At 48.9% G+C, this 23,588-nt stretch overlaps 1 protein-coding gene across 6 annotated transcripts in view; it reads right to left on the reverse strand.

The window, feature by feature from the left end:
* The window catches only part of PHLDB3 (pleckstrin homology like domain family B member 3), a 168,223-nt gene that overhangs the window by 52,641 nt on the left and 91,994 nt on the right, over nucleotides 1–23,588 (reverse strand). For 3 of the 6 annotated variants that reach the window (XM_078655565.1, XM_078655564.1, XM_078655563.1), the window contains exons 9-10: nucleotides 18,047–18,166; nucleotides 12,278–12,377 (exon numbers count right to left, since the gene is read on the reverse strand). In XM_078655565.1, the coding sequence (XP_078511691.1) occupies nucleotides 12,278–12,377; nucleotides 18,047–18,166 (220 nt within the window). The remainder of the gene's footprint in view (nucleotides 1–12,277; nucleotides 12,378–18,046; nucleotides 18,167–23,588) is intronic. The other 3 variants (XM_078655567.1, XM_078655566.1, XM_078655568.1) reach the window with 1 other exon arrangement.

Consider the following 23,588-nt stretch of genomic DNA (forward strand, 5'->3'; position numbering starts at 1 on the left):
GTGAGATGTACCCGCTCTCTGGTGTAAAGGGTTATGGCCCTAGGTTCACATGCAGCAGGAATAATGAGAAGGCCACAGCCATACTGTCTGGAACTGGCCCAGGGTATGTGTCCCCCGCCGCTATTATCGGGGTCACCTGACCACTGACGCCTCTGATGGATGGGTGTGGGTGAGTATGGAACCAAGCCCTCAAGGAGTGACTGGTGGAAACACATTATAGTAGTGACCAGCCGGTCACTACATCTGGGACTCCGGCTGGTCAGCTCGAAATCACCAATGTTAGAGGGTGGGCAGCTGTCGAAGTGTCTGTCAATCCAGGGCCTCCATGCTTTCGGATACAGAATATGACAGCACTGATATCTCAATGCAGCAGTGCCACCTACTGGCCACGTGGGGAATAGCGGCCAACTGGAAAAACCACTGTTCTGTGACTGTTCCAAGCACACAGCGCACCAGAGAATCCATTACAGGTAAAAACACTGAAAGGAATCCATTACAGGGATCTATGCAAGTTTGGGGACTGCCGGCCAAGGCTGAAGCCTTTAAACTCTGTGCAAGCCAAGTCACTGGCCGGGTGTTTAGCCTGTAAGACATAGGTTGCCCAAGTTATAGACTTACTTTTGAAGGCAGGGTCCAAACTATATAATTGATCTAGCCTATAGTCTTGACCATATCTCCAATCCTGGAGCCTGTAGGATTTATGCAACCCGAGAGATTGACCTGTTTTCTAAGTCTCTGGCGTATGAAACATATCTAACTTGAGAGCTTGATCTGCTGTCCCAGATTGGAGCCTACAGGAGCTGTGCCACCCAAGGTACAGTCCTGCTGTCTGAGGTGCAAGGCACAGTCCTGCTGTCTGAGGTGCAAGGCACAGTCCTGCTGTCTGAGGTGCAAGGCACAGTCCTGCTGTCTGAGGTGCAAGGCACAGTCCTGCTGTCTGAGGTGCAAGGCACAGTCCTGCTGTCTGAGGTGCAAGGCACAGTCCTGCTGTCTGAGGTGCAAGGCACAGTCCTGCTGTCTGAGGTGCAAGGCACAGTCCTGCTGTCTGAGGTGCAAGGCACAGTCCTGCTGTCTGAGGTGCAAGGCACAGTCCTGCTGTCTGAGGTGCAAGGCACAGTCCTGCTGTCTGAGGTGCAAGGTACAGTCCTGCTGTCTGAGGTGCAAGGTACAGTCCTGCTGTCTGAGGTGCAAGGTACAGTCCTGCTGTCTGAGGTGCAAGGTACAGTTCTGCCTCCTGAGGCTCGAGGTGCAGTCCTGCTATCTGAGGTCCAGGGCACAGGCCTGCTGTCTAAAGTGCAAGGTACAGTTCTGATGTCTGAGTTGCGAGGTACAATCCTGCTGCCTAAGACGCGAGGTGCAGTCCCGCTGACTGAGGCGCGAGGTGCAGTCCCGCTGACTGAGGCGCGAGGTGCAGTCCCGCTGACTGAGGCGCGAGGTGCAGTCCCGCTGACTGAGGCGCGAGGTGCAGTCCCGCTGGTGCAGTCCCGCTGACTGAGGCGCGAGGTGCAGTCCCGCTGACTGAGGCGCGAGGTGCAGTCCCGCTGACTGAGGCGCGAGGTGCACTCCCGCTGACTGAGGCGCGAGGTGCACTCCCGCTGACTGAGGCGCGAGGTGCACTCCCGCTGACTGAGGCGCGAGGTGCACTCCCGCTGACTGAGGCGCGAGGTGCACTCCCGCTGACTGAGGCGCGAGGTGCACTCCCGCTGACTGAGGCGCGAGGTGCACTCCCGCTGACTGAGGCGCGAGGTGCACTCCCGCTGACTGAGGCGCGAGGTGCACTCCCGCTGACTGAGGCGCGAGGTGCACTCCCGCTGACTGAGGCGCGAGGTGCACTCCCGCTGACTGAGGCGCGAGGTGCACTCCCGCTGACTGAGGTGCGAGGTGCACTCCCGCTGACTGAGGCGCGAGGTGCACTCCCGCTGACTGGGGCGCGAGGTGCAGTCCTGCTGACTGAGGCGCGAGGCGCGAGGTGCAGTCCTGCTGACTGAGGCGCGAGGTGAAGTCCTGCTGACTGAGGCGCGAGGTGCAGTCCTGCTGACTGAGGCATGAGGTGCCGTCCTGCTGACTGAGGCGCGAGGTGCCGTCCTGCTGACTGAGGCGCGAGGTGCAGTCCTGCTGACTGAGGCATGAGGTGCCGTCCTGCTGACTGAGGCGCGAGGTGCAGTCCTACTGATTGAGGTGCCGTCCTGCTGACTGAGGCGCGAGGTGCCGTCCTGCTGACTGAGGCACGAGGTGCAGTCCTGCTGACTGAGGCACGAGGTGCAGTCCTACTGACTGAGGCACGAGGTGCAGTCCTACTGATTGAGGCGCAGTCCTACTGACTGAGGCGCGAGGTGCAGTCCTACTGAGGCACGAGGTGCAGTCCTGCTGACTGAGGCGCGAGGTGCAGTCCTGCTGACTGAGGCGCGAGGTGCAGTCCTGGTGACTGAGGCGCGAGGTGCAGTCCTGGTGACTGAGGCGCGAGGTGCAGTCCTGGTGACTGAGGCGCGAGGTGCAGTCCTGGTGACTGAGGCGCGAGGTGCAGTCCTGGTGACTGAGGCGCGAGGTGCAGTCCTGGTGACTGAGGCGCGAGGTGCAGTCCTGGTGACTGAGGCGCGAGGTGCAGTCCTGGTGACTGAGGCGCGAGGTGCAGTCCTGGTGACTGAGGCGCGAGGTGCAGTCCTGGTGACTGAGGCGCGAGGTGCAGTCCTGCTGGCTGAGGCTTGAGGTACAGTCCTGCTGACTGAGGCTTGAGGTACAGTCCTGCTGCCTGAGGCTTGAGGTACAGTCCTGCTGCCTGAGGCGCAGGACAAAGTCCTGTTGCCTGAGACTGGAAGAACAGTCTGGCTAAAGGAGGCGCGAGGTAAACTCCTTTTGCCTGAGGCACGGGGTACAGTCCTGCTGCCTAAGATTGGAGGTACAGTCGGGCTCCTGAGGCGCGAGGTACAGTCTTGGTGTAAGGTTCAAGGTACAGGCCTGCTGTCGAAGGTGAGAGGCTGTATAATGCACCTAAGCCGCGAGCCTGACCTGCTATTCACGACTGGGGCCAGCCCTACAGACGCTGCCTGAGGCTGAACCCCATAACATCTGTCACAATCGGAGGCCCTGCTCGGACTCCAGGGTCTGGGCCTGTAAGGGGTGCATGGCTAGGAGAGGGCTCAGCTGTCTGATCCTGGAACATAGAAGATGTATCTAAATGGATGTCTATCCGGACAGACCCTGCCAGCTTCAGAAACCACAAATGGAGGGATAGCTGTGCTGTCAGACGAACGAGCCTGTGTGAGCTGTGAAGCCTGAAGGATAACAAAACTGAGGTCTGTGGAACATAAAATATATCTCTTCTGTCCAAGCTTGTGAGGTCGGTGGCACCGAGACAGCTCTTCTGTCCAAGCTTGAGAGGTCTGTGGAACAGAGACAGCTCTTCTGTCTAAGCTTGAGAGGTCTGTGGAACAGAGACAGATCTTCTGTCCAAACTTGTGAGGTCTGAGGAACAGAGACAGATCTTCTGTCCAAGCTTGTGGGGTCTGTGGAACAAACAGACAGCTCTCCTGTCCAAACTTGAGAGGTCTGTGGAACAAAGAGGAAGCTCTTCTGTCCAAGCTTGAGAGGTCTGTGGAACAGAGACAGCTCTCCTGTCCAAGCTTGTGAGGTCTGTGGAACACAGAGACAGCTCTCCTGTCCAAGCTTGAGAGGTCTGTGGAACAAAGAGGCAGCTCTACTGGCCAAGCTTGAGAGGTCTGTGGAACAGAGAGACAGCTCTCCTGTCCAAGCTTGTAAGGTCTGTGGAACCGAGACCGCTCTTCTGTCCAAGCTTGAGAGGTCTGTAGAACAGAGACAGCTCTTCTGTCCAAGCTGGAGAGGTCTGTGGAACAAACAGACAGCTCTCCTGTCCAAACTTGAGAGGTCTGTGGAACAAAGAGGCAGCTCTTCTGTCCAGGCTTGAGAGGTCTGTGGAACAGAGACAGCTCTCCTGTCCAAGCTTGTGAGGTCTGTGGAACACAGAGACAGCTCTTCTGTCCAAGCTGGAGAGGTCTGTGGAACAGAGACAGCTCCTCTGTCCAAGCTTGTGAGGTCTGTGGAACCGAGACAGCTCTCCTGTCCAAGCTTGAGAGGTCTGTAGAACAGAGACAGCTCTTCTGCCGAGTTTGAGAGGTCGGTGGAACAGAGACAGCTCTTCTGTCCGAGCTTGTGAGGTCTGTGGAACAAAGAGACAGCTCTTCTGTCCAAGCTTGAGAGGTCTGTGGAACACAGAGACAGCTCTACTGTCCGAGCTTGTGAGGTCTGTGGAACAAAGAGACAGCTCTTCTGTCCGAGCTTGAGAGGTCTGTGAAGCACAGAGACATCTCTCCTGTCGAAGCTTGTGAGGTGTGTGTACCTGAAAAGAACGCCCTGCAGTTAGGAGCTTCTGAGGGCCATTTGGACTGAGAGCCTAGCGCTTGGAAGTCAGCTGGACTGAATCAGAAGGAATTTTTCAGAGGACACCATGTTTATAACTCCCTTTCCCCTGTATTTCTAGAACATAGCGTTAACATGAAGGGAGAAGGACTGCATCACATGCAGAATCAGCAACCAAGATAACGCTTCAAGAGTAATAGCGAGCGGCGGAGCGCAGTCCGTCCATGGGCAGGAGAGAGCGCTTGGAGACACAAACCGAGGAGCTGAGCAGATCTGCGTTTGCGAACAAGAAGGGACACTACGCCTCACAAAACCGTCTGTTGCCACACTTTTCCTACTTTTCCACATGATACTCATCAGGTTTGAAATCCTCTACTACAGTTGTGTCATGTCGCTGTAGCATCATTGGCTGGATAAAATGTCACTTTTTCTTTTGCAGAGTTTTATATAGCGCAAACTAGACCCAAACCGAATCGGGTATCAGAGCGCTTTACATAGCACCAGTTACGTTACATGAGAACAGACATTCATTTTTGTTAGGCACGGGGAGATTAAGTGATTTGCCCAGAATCACAGGATGTTTGGCGTCGTTACCGAGACTCGAACCCAGTTCCTCCAGGTCCGAGGTCGAGCGCCTTAGCCGTTAGGCCAACTCCTCTTGCAGGATCTCTTGTTAATAAAGTCAACTGAATATAATTTCCTGATATGGAGCAAAGTTACAGCTTTTGTCCATTTGGCTTTATTAACAAGAGATACTGCAAGATCATCTGATCAAGAGTTGCATTTTATCCAACCAATGGATATAGCACAGCATTGGATGCAACTGTTGCGCAATGCAATGACTATAGCACAGCACCGAGTGCAACTGATGCAGAATACAATGGATATATTAAAGCATTGGGTGCAACTGATGCATAATGCAATGAAGAAAACAAGTTACTTACCTGTAACTTTGGTTCCCCAGTATTGGTAACTTTCATAGATTCCCATGCTTTGTATCATTCCCCGTCGTCGGAATGGGAGCCTCGGTAGTATCACAACCATAGGAACAAAAGAGAAAAAATAGACCTAGGCCTCATCTCATTTGTACCCTATCATCTTCTTTGTGTAAAAGAGCCCAAACTTTTGTCAGGACCAATCAGAGCAGCCTCACCCCATAGAACCTTCCTGAGAGAGCTCAGAGCCTCAGATTTTCGGAGCCGTTGTGCAAACCGCCTCTATCTCTGTAAAGAGACTGAGCTTTCCCAGGGGAGGAGGGCGGGCGCATGGGAATCTATGAAAGTTACCAATACTGGGGAACCAAAGTTACAGATAAGTAACTTTTTTTCACGCCCCAGTATTGGAACTTTCATAGATTCCCATGCTTTGTATCAGAGTAGCTAGCAGTAAATTACCAAGACACATTTTGTAGATACATGGCACCACATAATCATATAGCAATACTTATAGCATAGCCAAACAAGAAACAAAATGTGCTCACCAGGATGGAGGGATCGGAGGGAAAGCTCACCTCTCAATGAAAAAGATTCCGCAGTACTGCTTGACCAACTGCCGCGTCCTCTCTTCCTGCAGATTCCAGGCAGTAGTGTTTCGTGAAGGTATGAGTACTGCTCCACGTTGCTGCCCTGCAAATGTCTTTAATGGCGACTCCAGAAAAGAGAGCCACGGACGATGCCACAGACCTTGTGGAATGTGCACGGACCTTCCTGTCCAGTGGCTTGCCCCCCTTCTGATGACAGAATTGAATCGCACTGGAGATCCAGCGGGAAATGCCACTCTTTGCCAAAGGAAACCCCTTCCGTGGTGCGCTGTAGGACACAAACAATTGGGATGATTTCCGAAAGGGTTGTGTGCGTTCTAGGTAGAATTTCAAGCATCTTTGAACGTCCAAATAATGTAATGTGCGTTCCGCAGGTGTATAAGGGCGTGGAAAGAAAGACTTTAAAATCAAAGGTTCATTCAAGTGGAACTCAGACGGCACCTTCGGAATAAATTTCGGATTGGTGCGAAGAATAAGCACATCTTTTTTTAATTGAAGGAATGGATGCACTATGGAGAGGGCTTGAAGCTCACTAACTCTTCTAGCTGATGTTAGAGCTAAGAGGAGGGCAAGTTTCCAAGACAGGAATTTCAAGTCCGCCTTGTGCACCGGCTCAAAAGGAGCTTTCATGAGTTGAGCCAGGACAAGATTGAGCTGCCAAACTGGTGGAGGAGGACGAACTGGAGGGTACATCCGAAACAAACCTTTTAAGAATTGTTTAACAATCCTCGAGGATCATAAGGAAGGCCCTGAAGAACTACGCCGAAACCTTGATATGGCTGCAAGATGTACCTTTACAGACGAATGCGCCAACCCAGACTTAGCCAATGAAAGTATATATGGCAATAGTTGATGAGGCAGAGATTTGTAAGGATGGAGACCTTGTCCTTGACACCACAGGCAGAACGTCTTTCATTTAGCCTTGTATGTTTTATTAGTGCTCGGTGCCCGAGCCTGGGACAAAACTTCTCTACATTCCTGGGAGAGATTCAGATGACGGAACTCTCTGTGTTCAGGAGCCACGCTGTCAAGTGTAGCGATTTCGGATCTGGATGGTAAACTTGTCCCTGATTCCTTGACAATAGGGCCGGAATTGGTTGCAAGCGAATTGGATGAGCCTGGGAGAGCCGAAGGAGCTCTGTGTACCAAAATTGCCGGGGCCACGCTGGTGCAAAGATTATCATCTTGCATGGTTCCGCCTTCATTTTCCTGAGTACTCGAGGAATGAGGGGAATTGGCGTAAAAGCGTAAAAGAATGCGCTGTACCAGGTCATCGAAAGGGCGTTCCCCAGAGATCCCTGATGGTGAACTTTGCTTGTGTAAAACCGGCATTTAGCGTTCACCGGAGAGGCAAAAAGGTCGATGGTTGGTGTCCCCCAGACCGAGAACACACTCTCTAGAATGGACTGATTCAACTCCCATTCGTGATTCACCACTGTCTGGCGACTCAGGGCATCCGCCTTGACATTGAGAGAGCCTGCCAGGTGTTCGGCCTTCAAATTGATGTTGTGAAGAATCGCGTAATCCCAGATACTCTGAGCTTCTTTGGACAGAGTTTGTGACCTCGTTCCTCCTTGCTTGTTGACGTAGTGCATGGCCGTCGTATTGTCCGTCCGGACCAGCACTGTATGATTTCGAACTCTGGGAAGGAAAGCCTGCAAAGCCAACCGAATGGCCGTCAGCTCCAAAAAATTGATATGGCACTGGCGCTGCTCTGGACTCCAGTGCCCGCTGACTTGAAGCTCTTGGAGCACTGCTCCCCAGCCTTCCAAAGACTCATCCGTGGTCATGATCAGGGGGATGGTGAAATTCTGAATGTCAGACCTTGTGCGATATTGTCTTGTACTAGCCACCATTCGCATGCCTTTCTCATTTCTGGTGTCACCAACACTTTGTCGTTGAATGGTCCCACTGCTTGGCACCATTGTTTGTCTAGTTCTTCCTGCAGAGGACGCATTCGCAGCCTGCAATGTGGTATTAATGGTATGCAGGATGACATCGACCCGAGTAGGGACTTGTATTGTCGGACTGAAAGGCATTTCTTGTGGAACAGCTGGCGAGCCGATCTGATCAACTTTTGTTGATGTTCTTCCGAAGGACTAGCTGTGCATTGCATCGTGTCCAAAATGGCCCCAAGGAACCTCGTGGATCTGGAGGGCTGTAGAACTGACTTGTGTTTGTTTAGCTGAAGGCCCAGGTGACTGAACGACTGAATGCAAGTCGAAACAACTTGAGAGGTTTCCTTGAAAGACGGAGCCTTGACGAACCAGTCGTCCAAGTAAGGGAAAACCTCCAGGGATTGTTTTCGTAGAAAAGCTGCTACTGGAGCCAACACTTTGGTGAATACTCGAGGTGCAGACCAAAGGCCAAACGGAAGCACCTTGAATTGGAAATGGCTCATGCCCATTGTGAATCGCAGATATTGTCTGTGAGCTGGGTGTATCGGTATGTGGAAATATGCATCTTCTAAATCCAGAGACGCCAAATAGTCGCCTAGGTTCAAAAGAGGAAGAATTTCTTGGAGAGTGACCATCCTGAAGGAGAGCTTGATGAGATAAGTGTTGAGCTCCCGTAGGTCTAGTATGGGGCGCCAAGTCTCTGCCATCTTCCGAACCAGGAAGAACCTGGAATAAAAATCTCTGCCCCTTTGAGAGAGAGGTACCGGCTCTATTGCCCCCTTGAGGAACAATTGGTGGGCTTCGAGGTGGAGTAGTCCCAGATGTTTTGTGCGGGTGGCGCCCAGAGCTCTTGTTGGAGGAAGATCTTGGAATTCCAACGTATGACCACTCTGAACAATATTCAGGACCCACTGGTCTGATGTTATACACTTCCAGCTGTTCAGACAAAATGAAGTCCTGCCCCCCACTGATGTGACTGGGAGGGGAGGAACAGTAGGTAGAGCCAGGAGGCCGCTATTGCCTCTTGGCGTTGTCACGTCCCTGACGGTTCTGTCGCCCTTGCGGAGGTTGGCGAGAGTAAGACGCCGATTGTCCCTGTCGTTGATTTGAATACTGAGTCTTATAAGACTGCGAAGACTGCGAGGAATATCTCTGTTGGGTGTTGCCTCTATACGAAGAGAAACCTCTGCCACGAGCGCCTCTAAATGGGACCTTACGGTAGTTGAGAGATCCCAAAGACTTCGCCGTGTCCGTATCCTTTTTTATATTTTGCAGGGCATCATCAACATGCTTACCAAAAAGCATCTCTCCATCAAATGGGAGGTCCAGGATCTTATTTTGGAGCTCCTGACGAAACCAGGTGGCTCTCAACCAGCCCTGGCGACGTAGCACTGCTGACCCTGCTAAGGCACGAAAAGCCGAGGAAGCTACATCCATAGCACAGCCGATAACTTCGGAGGATGATTTTTCTCCCTCCATCAGCACTCTCTTGGCCTCTTCCCTCGCGGAGTCAGGCAGTTGTTCCACAAACGGCTCCATGTCACACCACATCTGGCGATCGTATCTGCCTAGAATGGCGAGAGCACTTGCTGCTCGAACAAGCAAGCTGGCCATGGAAGAAAACCTCTTCCCCACGTTATCTAGGCGCCTACCCTCCTTGTCCGGAGGCGTAGTCAACGGTGTCGATGGGCTCTTGGATTTGCTTTGAGCGGCCTGTGAGATCACCGAATCAGGCTTCGGCTGCCCAAGAAGACAAGCTGGACTGCCCTCTGGAGCCTTATACTTCTTTTCCAGCCTGGGGAGAACCGGAATCACAGTGGCTGGGTTTTGCATGATCTTCATACCTTCCTCCCACACATGCTCAATTATGGGAATGGATTTGACAGATCTTCTGTATTGTTCCTTGAAGTCATACAGGAAACATTCAGACTCTTCCCTCGTAATTGGTAGTCCAAACCTCTTTGATGCTCCTTCCATGAGGTTATGGAACCCCCCTATATCAACTGGAGGGGAAATAGAAGTATCCCGACCAGTGGCGTCTGGATCTTGTAGCCCACTGTCCCCTTGATCCAAGTCTGGGTCCTGCAATGGATCAGGCAAGGGATCCACCTGCACCTCATCATCCGAAGAGGTATCCTGCTGAACAGTATTGGCGGATCCGGTGTCCGGGAAAGGACCACAGGTATGACCGCTGGTGGTGTGAGAGGCACCACTTGCGGAGTAGGCAGTACGACAACTGGTTGCGCTTGTGGCAATACCTGAGGTGGCGGTTGCGCAGACTGCATTGAAGGTTCCGAAGGAAACCTGGTTCTATAGACCTGCAGCATCATCTGTAGAACAGAGATTAAAGAGGCGGGCATGGCCACCATTTCCTGTCCTAAACCAGGTGGACGTCGCTCCTGTGGTACATAGTGATGCATCTGTTGGTCACATGCATGCTCGTAATATTCCTCCGTGACAGTCTCTTGCAATTTTACATTTAAGTCTGAGGGACTGTAGGCATCCCCATATTGGCCCCATCTTCCTCATCCTCCTCCGACTCATCATCCAGAAGCATTGTCTGTGGATGCGACGAAACTCATCGAGGAGACGTCATTTCCGGCATAATTTTCATCTTCTGCAGTTGAAATTAAATTTTTGGACCCGTCGACGGCCTCATCTATGGAGCCGTCGTTGACGGTACGGCAGTCGTCGACGGTATCGTCGACGGCACAATGGACCTTGTCGACGGAGTCTTAGTCGTCGTCGACGGAACGATCATCGACGGTTTCGTAGACGAACTCGCCGTCATCACCATCAGCGTCGTCGTCAAAGTCGTTGTCGTCGTCGACGTAGTTTTTGTCGTCGACAAAGCCGTCGACAGCACCTTGCCGGAGACCATCATCGTCGACGTGGAAGTAGTTATCGTCGACGAACCGGGAACCTTGAACGACGACGAAGTCGTCGACGTTGAAACCGCTACCGACGACGAGCCCGTCGACGGAGCCAAGGATAAAGCGGGAATTTTCATAGAAGCAATTGTCGTCGACGTACCTGATGTTTTTGTCGTCGACGGACGCTGTTTTTTCTCAGGCACGGTCCCTGGAGTGACTGCAGAGCATTTGTCACCAGTTTTTTCCTTTTTGGACAGAGGAGAAGAGATAGAAACCTCCTTTTTGTCCTTAGAGGCTGTAACCAATCCAGCAGCCTGTCCCTGCCTCTCCTTTTCACTTCCGTGAGGAGATTTAAGGGAACCAGACCTCTCAGACCTGTCAGAGATCTTATGAGGGGCCTTGAGAGGGGGCTCAGCTGAAGAAGAACCAGGAGGAGACCTACCCCTCTTCTTGGATCTGTGAGAGGAAGCCACAGATGTTGAATCCTCTTCATCTGATGAGAGCACCTCCTTCCGAGTCTTCATTTTCTGAAGCCAGGTCAAAAGCCGACCCTCTCTGTCACAAAGTGTTTTTGTAGAGAAGGTTCTACAAATCTTGCAGTCTGTGGCCTTGTGGTCTGGGTATAAGCAATAGATACAGCTCTCATGCTTATCTTCCACAAAAAGTCCCTTTTCTCACAAGAGGCACAGGACCTGAATAAGGCCTTCTTTTCCTTGTCAGACATATCTTGATAGTAGTAGAAAAATTGAAGAAATAACCAGTAAGAATGAGAAAACTGAGCAGAGCTCAGTGGAGACTCCCTAGCACAACGTGCGGTAGAAAAATCTGAGGCTCTGAGCTCTCTCAGGAAGGTTCTATGGGGCGAGGCTGCTCTGATTGGTCCTGACAAAAGTTTGGGCTCTTTTACACAAAGAAGATGATAGGGTACAAATGAGATGAGGCCTAGGCCTTTTTTTCTCTTTTGTTCCTATGGTTGTGATACTACAGAGGCTCCCATTCTGACGACGGGGAATGATACAAAGCATGGGAATCTATGAAAGTTCCAATACTGGGGCAACATAGCAAACCACTGAGTGCAACTGATGCATAATGCAACGGATATAGTGCAGCACTGAATGGAACTGATGCATATTGCAATGGATATAGTACAGCACAGAATGGAACTGATGCATAATGCAATGGACATAGCAAACCACCGAGTGCAACTGATGCATAATGCAACGGATATAGTACAGCACTGAATGGAACTGATGCATAATGCAATTGATATAGCACAGCACTGAATGGAACTGATGCATAATGCAATGGATATAGTACAGCACTGAATGGAACTGATGCATAATGCAATGGATATAGTACAGCACAGAGTGCAACTGATGCATAATGCAATGACTATAGCATAGCACTAGGTGAAACTGATGCACACTAAATACTGGACATAGGGTTGCAATGGGTGAGAGGGTTTGACAACATTTTGCATTTTTCTGCAGCTGGTTCACTTTTCACTTCCTCCCAAGAATGCATGATAATTCCATATGGTACAGGATAGAGCACCAAGAAGGCGGCACCAGTGGAGCGGAGTCACAACATACCGTTTCCATGTAGTGAGATGGGCCGGTCGGCCGGTCGCAGGTGCGCAGAGTCCCCTCGCCTCCTTGGCAGGCTGTTCGTCCTCTGCACAGCTGTGGATCCCTGTGGTGGAAGAGAGGTCAGAGGTCAAAGGACAGTACTAGTCACAGGTCCATGTGTGCATTGCTGTGGTAACTGCACCAGGCACAGACAAGACTCATTCAGAGGCAAGAGCTTGACGAATTTAAGGAAAAAACTGATTTTATGGAGAACAGTGGAGAATCCAATGGAATTGTTACAGAAATTAATCAGTGTATTATGGATATCAGCAGGGTACAGCAATTCTGGAACACCTGCACCCCAAATATAGCCCTTTGTATTCTAAGCCGAGTTGGAGGCACAATGGGAACTGGGTGCAGAGGTTGCTACTGCTCTATGCACAGAAATGTTTTATGTCCTGCTCTGGAACAGCCTCCCCGCTGGGGACAGCAAGGCTAGAGACACCAGGAGCATCCCAGAAAGAGCGGGAAAGGAACCACGCAAATCAGCCAAGACTAGAAACTGACATGTTCCAAATCTACTCAAAGTACTGAAAAGACACATTTTTGATTTTTGAATTCTGATAAAGGTAGAACTACGGGCAGCCATCATCAGCAGGCAGCGGCCCTGGGCCTCTGGGCCTCCAAGCAGATGTTTTCAGTTCCAAGTATGGTACTGCTTGTCCTAGAAAGGATTATTAACAAGGGGTAACCCAATAGGAGTCAAAAGGACCTGGGTATCAAGTGTTATAGCCAAAATGGTCCTAGACGTTGATTCAACATATGCAATATCAACATAAATTAAATATTAATTTCACCATCTGATTCAATCCATTATGGTTCATAACAAAGCAAACATGTTCACCCGAGATATTTGTTGAAGCAAGAAAACCACACCTGAAACAAAAGAAATTTTTCTCCAAATACTGGGAGATTCTCTTATTTACTATACATTTACAGAAAACACAATAGATTTTGTACAACGTAGAAAATCACAATTATTTATAAAAGGGGGTTCATTTGTCACAGAGGACGTGCACAGATGAGAGTAAGAGTACGTGCTCGTGTGTGAAAAAGCGACCAAAGAGGTCAGTGAAAAAATGTAGGTTAAAATACAATAGAGTTCTTTAACACCTTCCATGCTCATGACGAGCTCAGCTCGTCATGCAGTACACTGGTCGTGTGCTAATGACGAGCTGACCTTGTCATGAACAATGGGAATAAATAATATCCAGCACAGGAGAAAAATCTCCATAGCATTGAGGGTGTTAAACAACGACTAAGGCTTGAATCCTTAGTGTAGAACATGAGCCTGCCCTGGATGCTAAGTTAGCCCGGTTATTTATTTGGTGTTGCAGGTGCCCACCCTTGTTGGGGTCACTTTGTCTCCGTGCATATTGAGCTCCCCCCCCTTTTCCCCGTCCTGATGAAGACCCGCCCTTGATGAAATCAGCCACCCTGCTTGTTTTAGGGTCGAAACGTCGACATAATTCCCCGGAGCCTGTACCTGTAATGTTTCTCCCACGCCCCTCTCCCTTGTATTGATGAGAATACGGAGGATCTTTCAATTACTTACCAGCAAGAAAGAATTACATTTTTTGCTAACTTAACATCTAGGGCAGGCTCATGTTCCACACTAAGGATTCAAGCCTTAGTCGTTGTTTAAAGAACTCTATTGTATTTTAACCTACATCTTTTCACTGACCTCTTTGGTCGCTTTTTCACACACAAGCACGTACTCTTACTCTCATCTGTGCACGTCCTCTGTTACAAATGAACCCCCTTTTATAAATAATTGTGATTTTCTACGTTGTACAAAATCTATTGTGTTTTCTGTAAATGTATAGTAAATAAGAGAATCTCCCAGTATCTGGAGAAAAATTTCTTTTGTTTCACGTGTGGTTTTCTTGCTTCAACAAATATCTCGGGTGAACATGTTTGCTTTGTTATGAACCATAATGGATTGAATCAGATGGTGAAATGAATATTTAATTTATGTTGACATTGCATATGTTGTCCTAGAAAGGGGCACCTGGGAGAGAACAGAACTTTATTCGAAGAACCGCTGGATGTCAGGGGGAACTTGGCGGCTGATAAGGTCTCTGGATGGTACCTCAGGCCCATCTTCAGTGAACAAGTCCCACAACTTGCCCTTCGCACCCCGTCCCTCTCCCCTTTACCTCGCACTTCTCTAACTCTTGTTGCTCTTAGTCTTGCCTCCTCCCACCTCTCTCTTGCATGCCACGTCCCTGCTCCATCTGTCATCTATGCATTACTTATGAAGCCTTTAACCGTGAGCTTTCTCTTGTTAAACAAAGTAAACTGTAAATCAGCCGGCTCACTGCCTATTATTCCCGTTAGCCAATTGTAACCGTAAGTCATAACACTTTAACAAACTTCAAGTGACTTATGTTACACACCTGCTCACCAAGCGACAACTCACAACAAAAACTGATTATTATTAATCACATAGGCGAAACCGAACGCATTTACCTATGCTCGTTTGAAATAGCGTTCAACTGTCCAGGGGTGCTGGAACACGGGGTGTGGCAGACGCCATAGCCTGCCCCCCCACCCCCAATATGGAGGAAGTTCAGAAAGAGAAAGGAAAATATTGAGACTCCTCAATCGGTTTTCTTTTCGACCAGTATCAGCTGTTTGCACAAAATCAGTCAGGCTTTCAAATATTAAAAAATAGGCTCATTTGGGCCTGTTAACTGTGGGATGTGCTGGCGGGCACATTTGAAAGAAGGAAGGGAAAATAAACCAGCACTCACTTGTTTTACCTTTGTGAGTATATATGGTTAAAATCAAGATTATTTAGGTAAATAGTACACATTGGGTAGTAGATGGTTTTACAACTGTAACTACATATAAAATTAATTACAAGGAAAATCTGTCCACCTTCTGTTGATTTTTAAGAAACTTGTGGGGAGCAGAAGAGAAGGACATTCCACGTACAGGTTTAGCTGCTACGCCTGGAATGAGTTATAGTCACTAACAAAGTCATCTGCTATGACTGACCTCCAATTTTATAACGCAATACCAAATGGTTCTATACTGCCTCATTCCGAGAGTGTTAGGCAAGCAATAGCTGAAACCCAAGAACATTTTTAGATTTAATGTTAATGTAAAATTATGTTGGTGCGGATTCCCCGTAATAGGTCATCTGGATTTCTGTCTGAAAAAAACAAAATACGGCTGTCATACATGGAGTATAAATGATATCTTCTCTAGGCATTACATATGAAACAACCATTGACCAAGCCTTTAGGTTTGGTTATGGCTACCAAACCATTGTGTTTGCCAGTGCTTGTTTTAGCATGGTTTTGTAAATCTTTATTACACAAACATTTTTTTTAAATGCCAACCCATGCACATGAGTGTGCCTGCACAAGTGGGCGTCTGTAGTATGACTTTACAAAAGTCAACAACAACAAAATCAAAATGGCCGTACATGCATGCACAGGTGGCCATATTTAAACGGGATAAAAACCTGCTAAAAAATGTACAATACCTACAGTGCTTGCATGGGTAGAGGCCTACAAGCAGGTTCTTGAGAAATCCTGAGCCCTCGGAGCATGAAAAATTAAATTCAATGTATCCAACAGACACATCTGCTCCTCCCAACTGGTCCTGGCCCCTGTACCTCGGATCCCCAAGACCAGAACCGGAGAAAGATCCTTCTCCTACCTTGCAGCCAAAACCTCAGGCAATCGCGGTCGCTGACCCAATTCCTGAAGGATTTCAGGACCTGGCTTTTTGACTGAACCTCAGTGCCCATACGGACCAGCTGCCGCCCTCCGCGCCTTGAGATCCTCACGGGCGAGCAGTCATGCTTAACAAGTACAGATTAATTGGAAAATAAATTAAAGTAAAAAATCTAACGAACATCCTAAGACCGCAAGGAAATTGCTTTTTGTGCACATGGAGAATACTGTCACTTCCAGTGAAGAGAGCTCATGGTTCAGGTGGGCTAAACCACTGCACCAGGCCCTATGCTGTAGCGGGAGGGAGCAAGATGTGAATGACACAACAACAGACCAATGGATGAAGAGGACTGGCCGAAGGCCCCATACAGTACAGAGGAGTGCTTTGGTCACCCTCCTCCAGCCATTGAATGATGACATGTATTAATGCTGCCACTAGCAGTTTGTTGCATTTCTGTTAAAACATAAAAACAATTAAAAGAAATTGATTCTTTTTGATAAAATCTTGACCTGCAAGGACGCTTATGTATAACTAGTGAATCTGTAATAGCACCACAGCCCATTTCTTTTCTGTTCTCCGTGTTCCAAAAGTTTTTCTGAGATGTACATTTGAGAAAATTGCTTTTTGCTCCATTATTTATCACAAGCACCAAGAGGTTTCAAAATGGAATTACTCAGTTTCTGCACCAATGCAACATGGTTTGCAATAAGGCAGTTAGTATTTGAGGACTTTATAAGTTAATTGGTGTGCTAACAGGTGTTTCGGTGGTAAGCACTTTAATGCAGAGAGTAATTGATTGGCAAGTCTAATGTTTATGTACAATGCTACTAGAACAACTGATCCATCAGCTATGTCACTAGAAAAAAATGTTTGACATGTTTCAACATAGTGATATTCATCTGGACCCAAATATTTGCAAACAACATAATAGTAGATGAATCTGATCATGAAACAATTGTTGAATTAAAGGTGTTCATATGCCGATTGATGATCAAAATCTATGGACCATGGTCACCTGATCGTTCCAGTTGCATCATAGAGATGTAGCGCTCAACACTGTTCCTCAACAGATTATGTCCTAATGAAGACTCCAGGAAGCTTTAGTAAAGGCCGAAACGTTGAAACGGTGATGCTTGATGAATGACCGTCAGGAGCTTGTAACAAACCTCACCTGAGATCTAACTCTGGCAAAATGTGATGGACACCTTGGGGAAACCTTCGAGTATTTTCAGAAACTTTTGGTTTGACTATTACTTTGGATCTAAACTTGGACAATACCCCTCAGCAATGAGCACTGGACCACTCATACCCTTCTTTAGGGTTTAATGTTGCACTACATTGCTGTGTTGAGTACAACACACTCTGAATTGAGACTGAATACAATATGAGGCTGCTTGACATGCCATTTGTTTTGTGAGTTGGTTCATTCTTCGTATGTTGTTTACTACAATTGGGACTGGATGCGTATCACTAGGATGTCAAACAAAACGACTCCGACAGAACAAATGTACTATTACTATACGTACACATTGGTTCCTAGGAGTGCAGGGCCACCGCATACGTCTGTCTCTAGTAGGAATGGAAGTAAATCATCCACCGACTGATTCTCAGCAGTCCACTGGAGTAGGTTCAGCCAATCCAGCGCTGGCCTAATCTTCCCGCTCTTTTTTGAACAGGGATGCACCGGTGCAGTTTCCAGTTACTTTCGGATTTATGAGAGTCAACCACCGGCACGAAGCTAGAGCACGCTCAATGGGACTGCAGCATAAATGAGTCTAGCCACTTAAAAATGTTTATTGTTATTTAAAAAGCAACTTAGTTGTCTACCTTCTAGTCCCCCAGCCTGATCCGGAATGGGAGCTGGCCAATAACAGTGTAGCTCACAGAGGCGGATGAGCAGCAACTATGGCCTCTAACATATAGATTTGCAAAGACAGACACAAATGTACACACAGATATAATACACAAACACAAATACAGAGCACAGACTTTTTGAAGACAGCGAGCGAGAACATCACGAGGGACAACAGGAACGCTCCCTACCTTCAGGGAGTTGCAAGTGGACAGATTATTGGTAGACAGCAAACAGGAAGAGGTGTGGCCTTTACACTTATCAGAACCAATCAAGTGGACTCGATGGTCTTTCTTGAGGACGAACATAAACTGGAAAAGACAAAACAGCAGAACATCATGAATGTACGAAGAGTTAGAAGACAGGAGATAGGGGCACAGGAATGGAGAAAATAGGAAGAAGCAAGTCAAACTGAAGGAACTCAGCAGTAGGAACTGATAGGAATGTGAGGGTGAGAGGCGCAGGGAAAGAGGAGAATGAGCAGGGACTGAAGGAACTCAGCAGTAAGAACTGAGAGGAATAGGACGGGGAGAGGTGCAGGGAAAGAGGAGAATGAGCAGGAACTGAAGGAACTCAGCAGAATGAACTGAGAGGAATGTGAGGGTGCGAGGTGCAGGGAAAGAGGAGAATGAGCAGGAACTGAAGGAACTCAGTAGTATGAACTGATAGGAATGTGAGGGCGAGATGTGCAGGGAAAGAGGAGAATGAGATGAGCAGGAACTGAAGGAACTCAGTAGTATGAACTGATAGGAATGTGAGGGTGAGAGGTGCAGGGGATGGAAGAGAATGAGCAGGAACTGAAGGAACTCAGTAGTATGAACTGATAGGAATGTGAGGGCGAGATGTGCAGGGAAAGAAGAGAATGAGCAGGAACTGAAGGAACTCAGCAGAATGAACTGATAGGAATGTGAGGGCGAGAGGCGCAGGGAAAGAGGAGAATGAGCAGGAACTTAAGGAACTCAGCAGTAAGAACTGAGAGGAATGTGAGGGCGAGAGGCGCAGGGAAAGAGGGGAAAGAGGAGAATGAGCAGGAACTGAAGGAACTCAGCAGTAAGAACTGATAGGAATGTGAGGGCGAGAGGCGCAGGGAAAGAGGAGAATGAGCAGGAACTGAAGGAACTCAGCAGTAAGAACTGATAGGAATGTGAGGGCGAGAGGCGCAGGGAAAGAGGAGAATGAGCAGGAACTGAAGGAACTCAGCAGTAAGAACTGAGAGGAATGTGAGGGCGAGAGGCGCAGGGAAAGAGGAGAATGAGCAGGAACTGAAGGAACTCAGCAGTAAGAACTGATAGGAATGTGAGGGCGAGAGGCGCAGGGAAAGAGGAGAATGAGCAGGAACTGAAGGAACTCAGCAGTAAGAACTGATAGGAATGTGAGGGCGAGAGGCGCAGGGAAAGAGGAGAATGAGCAGGAACTGAAGGAACTCAGCAGTAAGAACTGAGAGGAATGTGAGGGCGAGAGGCGCAGGGAAAGAGGAGAATGAGCAGGAACTTAAGGAACTCAGCAGTAAGAACTGAGAGGAATGTGAGGGCGAGAGGCGCAGGGAAAGAAGAGAATGAGCAGGAACTGAAGGAACTCAGCAGTATGAACTGAGAGGAATGTGAGGGTGCGAGGTGCAGGGAAAGAAGAGAATGAACAGGAACTGAAGGAACTCAGCAGTAAGAACTGATAGGAATGTGAGGGCGAGAGGCGCAGGGAAAGAAGAGAATGAACAGGAACTGAAGGAACTCAGCAGCACGAACTGACATGAATGTGAGGGTGAGAGGCGCAGGGAAAGAAGAGAATGAGCAGGAACTGAAGGGGCTCCACGTGGGAAAGAGCAGGAAGCGAACGGTCAGAGCAGGGGTTGAGAGAGGTGAGGGGATAACACTGAAGGAGCTCAGAGGGGAAAGAGGAAGCGGGAACTGCTAGAACCTTCATGGGAAGAGGCAGCAGAGAAGACGGGGAAATAAGACCATGGGAAATGTGCATAGAAGGGGGAAAAAGAACAGAAAGGACAGTATGAGCCGGATGTAGAAACAAAGTGACATCAGAAGAGAAAACACAAGCGCGAAGGAGTGCTAGAAACGAAAATGCATTCATGGGGAACTAGAAAAGACAGGCAGGCTCAAAGGGCAGAGCGGAGATAAGCTGGGTATACATTTAAGGTTGAGAGGGGACATCAAGGAGAAGTAAAAAGTGTAAAATCATCTTAGTACGAAAACGACAAAATGAGAGAAGTATTAGGACACAGGAGCTCAACAGAGTGCAATAGAGGAGATAAACGAGGCAGCCAAGAACTTACACAGCAGAAATATTGAGGATACAATAAAAACAAGACATAAAAGGAAGACGACATCAGGGTGTAAGGGCAAGAGAATGGCAAACAAATACAGAGGTAGAGCAAACTACACACGAAAAGGCAGAGGGGGAAAGGCCTTCCCTGGAGTGAGGCTGCAAAGGCCCAGGGGTAATGATCCCTGGGGTTAAGAGCCCCGGGGTGAGGCTGCAGCTGCCCTACTGCCTCGAAGCGCCACCAGGCCCTGCCACACTATCACGCTCAAGCGCTGCAGGGGATGCAAGGCTTCATCTTACGCTGTAGATATTGAGGGATTAAAAAAAATTCTTAGTATGTACCTTTTTCTAATATCAGACCTTGAATCGGCCACAAACTGCTGGCAGTGGACCATCCAAGGGCCTAAGAGTCGGGCACTCTCCCCTCATATTGTTCTAGCTGGCTCCTTCCATGTACTTCACAAAACTAACACAAGGTGGCAGCATTGGACCGAGATAGCTACGGCCACTGTTTTAATTGTAAAACTAAGTAAAGCAAAATAGTGGCTCTTTTTCTTATAAAAAATGATCTTGGCAAGCAGGCAGAGACTGGTGCTCCAGGGGTAGGTGGTGTTGGATGTCCCCTCACCCAGCTGGGAGTCTGGCAGGCGTTAGCCCCCAGTCCTGGTCACAGACAGAAGTCTTGCAAAGCTTCTCCTTGGCATACAGCCCAACTGACTGCTTGATAGCTTTGGGAGCCTGTAGGCCTCACTCCAGTGACACAGGTAAAGCATCCTTCCTGTTCGCTTCTACTGATCGTTGTACTGTATGCTGCTGCCACCACACTTGTGCTGCTTAACTCCTGGCAAAGGCAGCAGCCTTTCACCAGTGGGATGATAGCACTTGTGCACTCTCCCAGCCCAACAAGGCCGCAACGCAGGAGACAGGCTTATGTCATGGTGCACACGCATGATCGGAGTTTGTCCAGGACAACAAAAACAGGCACTAGAGATTCAGACATCATTGCAGCTGGGGCAGGAATACACATCTGTCACCATGCGAGGGGCCGTTCTGTCCCAGCAGTGTTCATGTTTAGGCCTTCCATTGGATTTTTAACCCTCCATTTGATTTGTTTTTGAACCTTTGATTTTCATACACTCGGCTGGGAGGAGGACGGTACAGGCCGTCGAATGCCTCGCTTCCTGTTTCCACTTTCCTTGTGTTGAGCCTGGTCAGTTTTGTCAGGTGTGTGAGCCACCAGAGAGAGTCTTTCATCAGTGTAGTCCAGTTTGTTGGAGCTGGAGAGCTTTGTAGATGCTGGGGATTGATTTGAATGTGATGGTTACTGGAAAGAGCAGTTTAAAGTCTTATTTGCAAAACAAGTGCAGGCCCAAAGTTCTTTTTTTTCCAGCAATATTCTGCAAACGCGTGCCAAATACCAGGGTTGGTGGATACCAGGCCCGCCTTATCTTGATTCCACCTCATTCCCATTCCTTCCACTCTCCCCATCTCACTCTGGCAGGTTCTGTTTCCTCCCTAGATTCTCCCCTTGTCTCTGATTTCCTATCTTCCTCTTGCCATTTTTCTCTCTCTTTTTGAATCACAGTCTGATGCAGAAAAGTAAATCCGGGTCCACAAGAACAAGTGCTGGTGTCCACCACTTCCAACAGAACACAAATTAAGCACTGGGGAAGCCAATGGAGGCACCTACAGGTGTGATCTTTATTCATAGAATCTGTAAAGTGTGCAATGGCATAAAAGATCTCCTGGCAATCTTCCCTCTAATTTTTTTCTGGATTTGCGACAATGTAGAGGTCACGTAAACACTTTCCTGAGCTGTGTGCGCAACAGGAGTCACTAGGAGTGGGCGTGCTGCCTCTAGGAAGGGTGAAATCGTTTCAGAGAAAGTTCTGAACCGGAGAGCCAGGGTTCATAAAATGATCCTGTACTTCAAGAGCTGCCACCTTCCCCACCCAGAAAACGTTTTTTTGAACTCCTTCTGGATTTCAGCAGCTGCACCGAGTCACTCCCTGGCTCATCAGGGTTTGGAGGCATCTCATCATTCCTGGGGACTCAGCCTTCCATAAATCACCTGTTTGAGATTCCCCATCGACAGTCATGGGATACACCATCAGGACAGAAACAAGAGCAGGGGTCCTAGATGGGGAGAGACGTTTGGTCAGTAAGTGACGTCTTAAGTGGCCTTTATACCAACATCCAATCTGCGCTGCTCAAAAAATTGCAAACAGTGCAAAATGCTATTAATCGGTTATACTAGGGATTCAGGACCTTCATTGGCTGCCAGTTGCCCAGAGGGTAAAATTTAGCACCTTCGAATCTCACGACGAGCTCAGCTCGTCATGAGCCACGGTGTTCGTGCGCCTTTAGAACGCTCGCACGCTGGGCTAATTCCCCTGCTGTGCGAACACTCTAAAAGGTACGGGTGTGGTCATGACGAGGTCAGCTCGTCATGAGCACACGACCACCGTGGCTCATGACGAGCTGACCTCGTCATGAGCACAGGGGCGCTGTGCTCGCCCCCTCCCCCCCCCCCCCACCACAGCATGGGAATTTGGCCAGCTTGATGCCCACGGCTAGAATTAGAAAAATGAACTGGGGAGGGAGGAGTTTCAGCTATAATACTTCACATCTGAGGAAAATTCCAACGCTCCTTGAGTTTAGAAAGCAACTGAAGACATGGCTCTGCTAGTACTATTGGTCTGAAACACAGTATTGAGTTCCGGAAGAGCTAAGACACCTACCGGTAGACGTGCACTATATACATTAATCATAACATAACAAAGAGTGCTGCAGCTTGCACTGAAAACAGAGCCCTCGTCCCGGATACCCCCCCTTTGAACGCTTTCCGGATGTTCAGGTGATGGGTCGCCCACCCGGTGCACACTCGGAACTTTGGTACCAATAGGCAGAGTGCAGGGGTCACACTCGAATGAGCCAATGAAATGCCGTCATATTTAAGAAAAGCCTTTGTTCTGCAGCGCCTCGAAGTGAATGCAGAGAGTGTTGAGCACTGAGAGCTGGCGGACAATGCGGACTGCTGAGGTGCGCTAAAATCAGAGCGCTTTGGGGAGGTTCAAGCAGAAGACAAGCTGAAGCTGCCTCGGTTTGAACCGACTGAAGAGCGGAAGCGGCAGATGGAAGACCCCGATCAAAGGCATGAGCCTGGTCCAGGTGAGAACCTGTACGTGCACTCAGGCAGAAGATGCGGATTCCCTTCAGAGCTCTCAATGAAGGCGGGATGCGGAGACCTCCGCCAGCGGTGGTGTGAACCACAGTGTCTCAACAGAGTGCACTCCTGGGTTTGCACTGTCTGTGTGAGAACAGAACCCCAGCCAGAGGCACTTGGCTACCAGGAAGATGCCACACTGAGGGCTGGCCTCAGGTGAGACAGGCTCAGTCTCGTCTGTGTTTGTTCTCAGGCAGCTGGACGTCATCCAGGCCGCAGCTGCAGGAGAGCAG

The sequence above is a fragment of the Lissotriton helveticus genome, chromosome 7, assembly GCF_964261635.1.
Source record: "Lissotriton helveticus chromosome 7, aLisHel1.1, whole genome shotgun sequence".
Classification (NCBI taxonomy): Eukaryota; Metazoa; Chordata; class Amphibia; order Caudata; family Salamandridae; genus Lissotriton; species Lissotriton helveticus.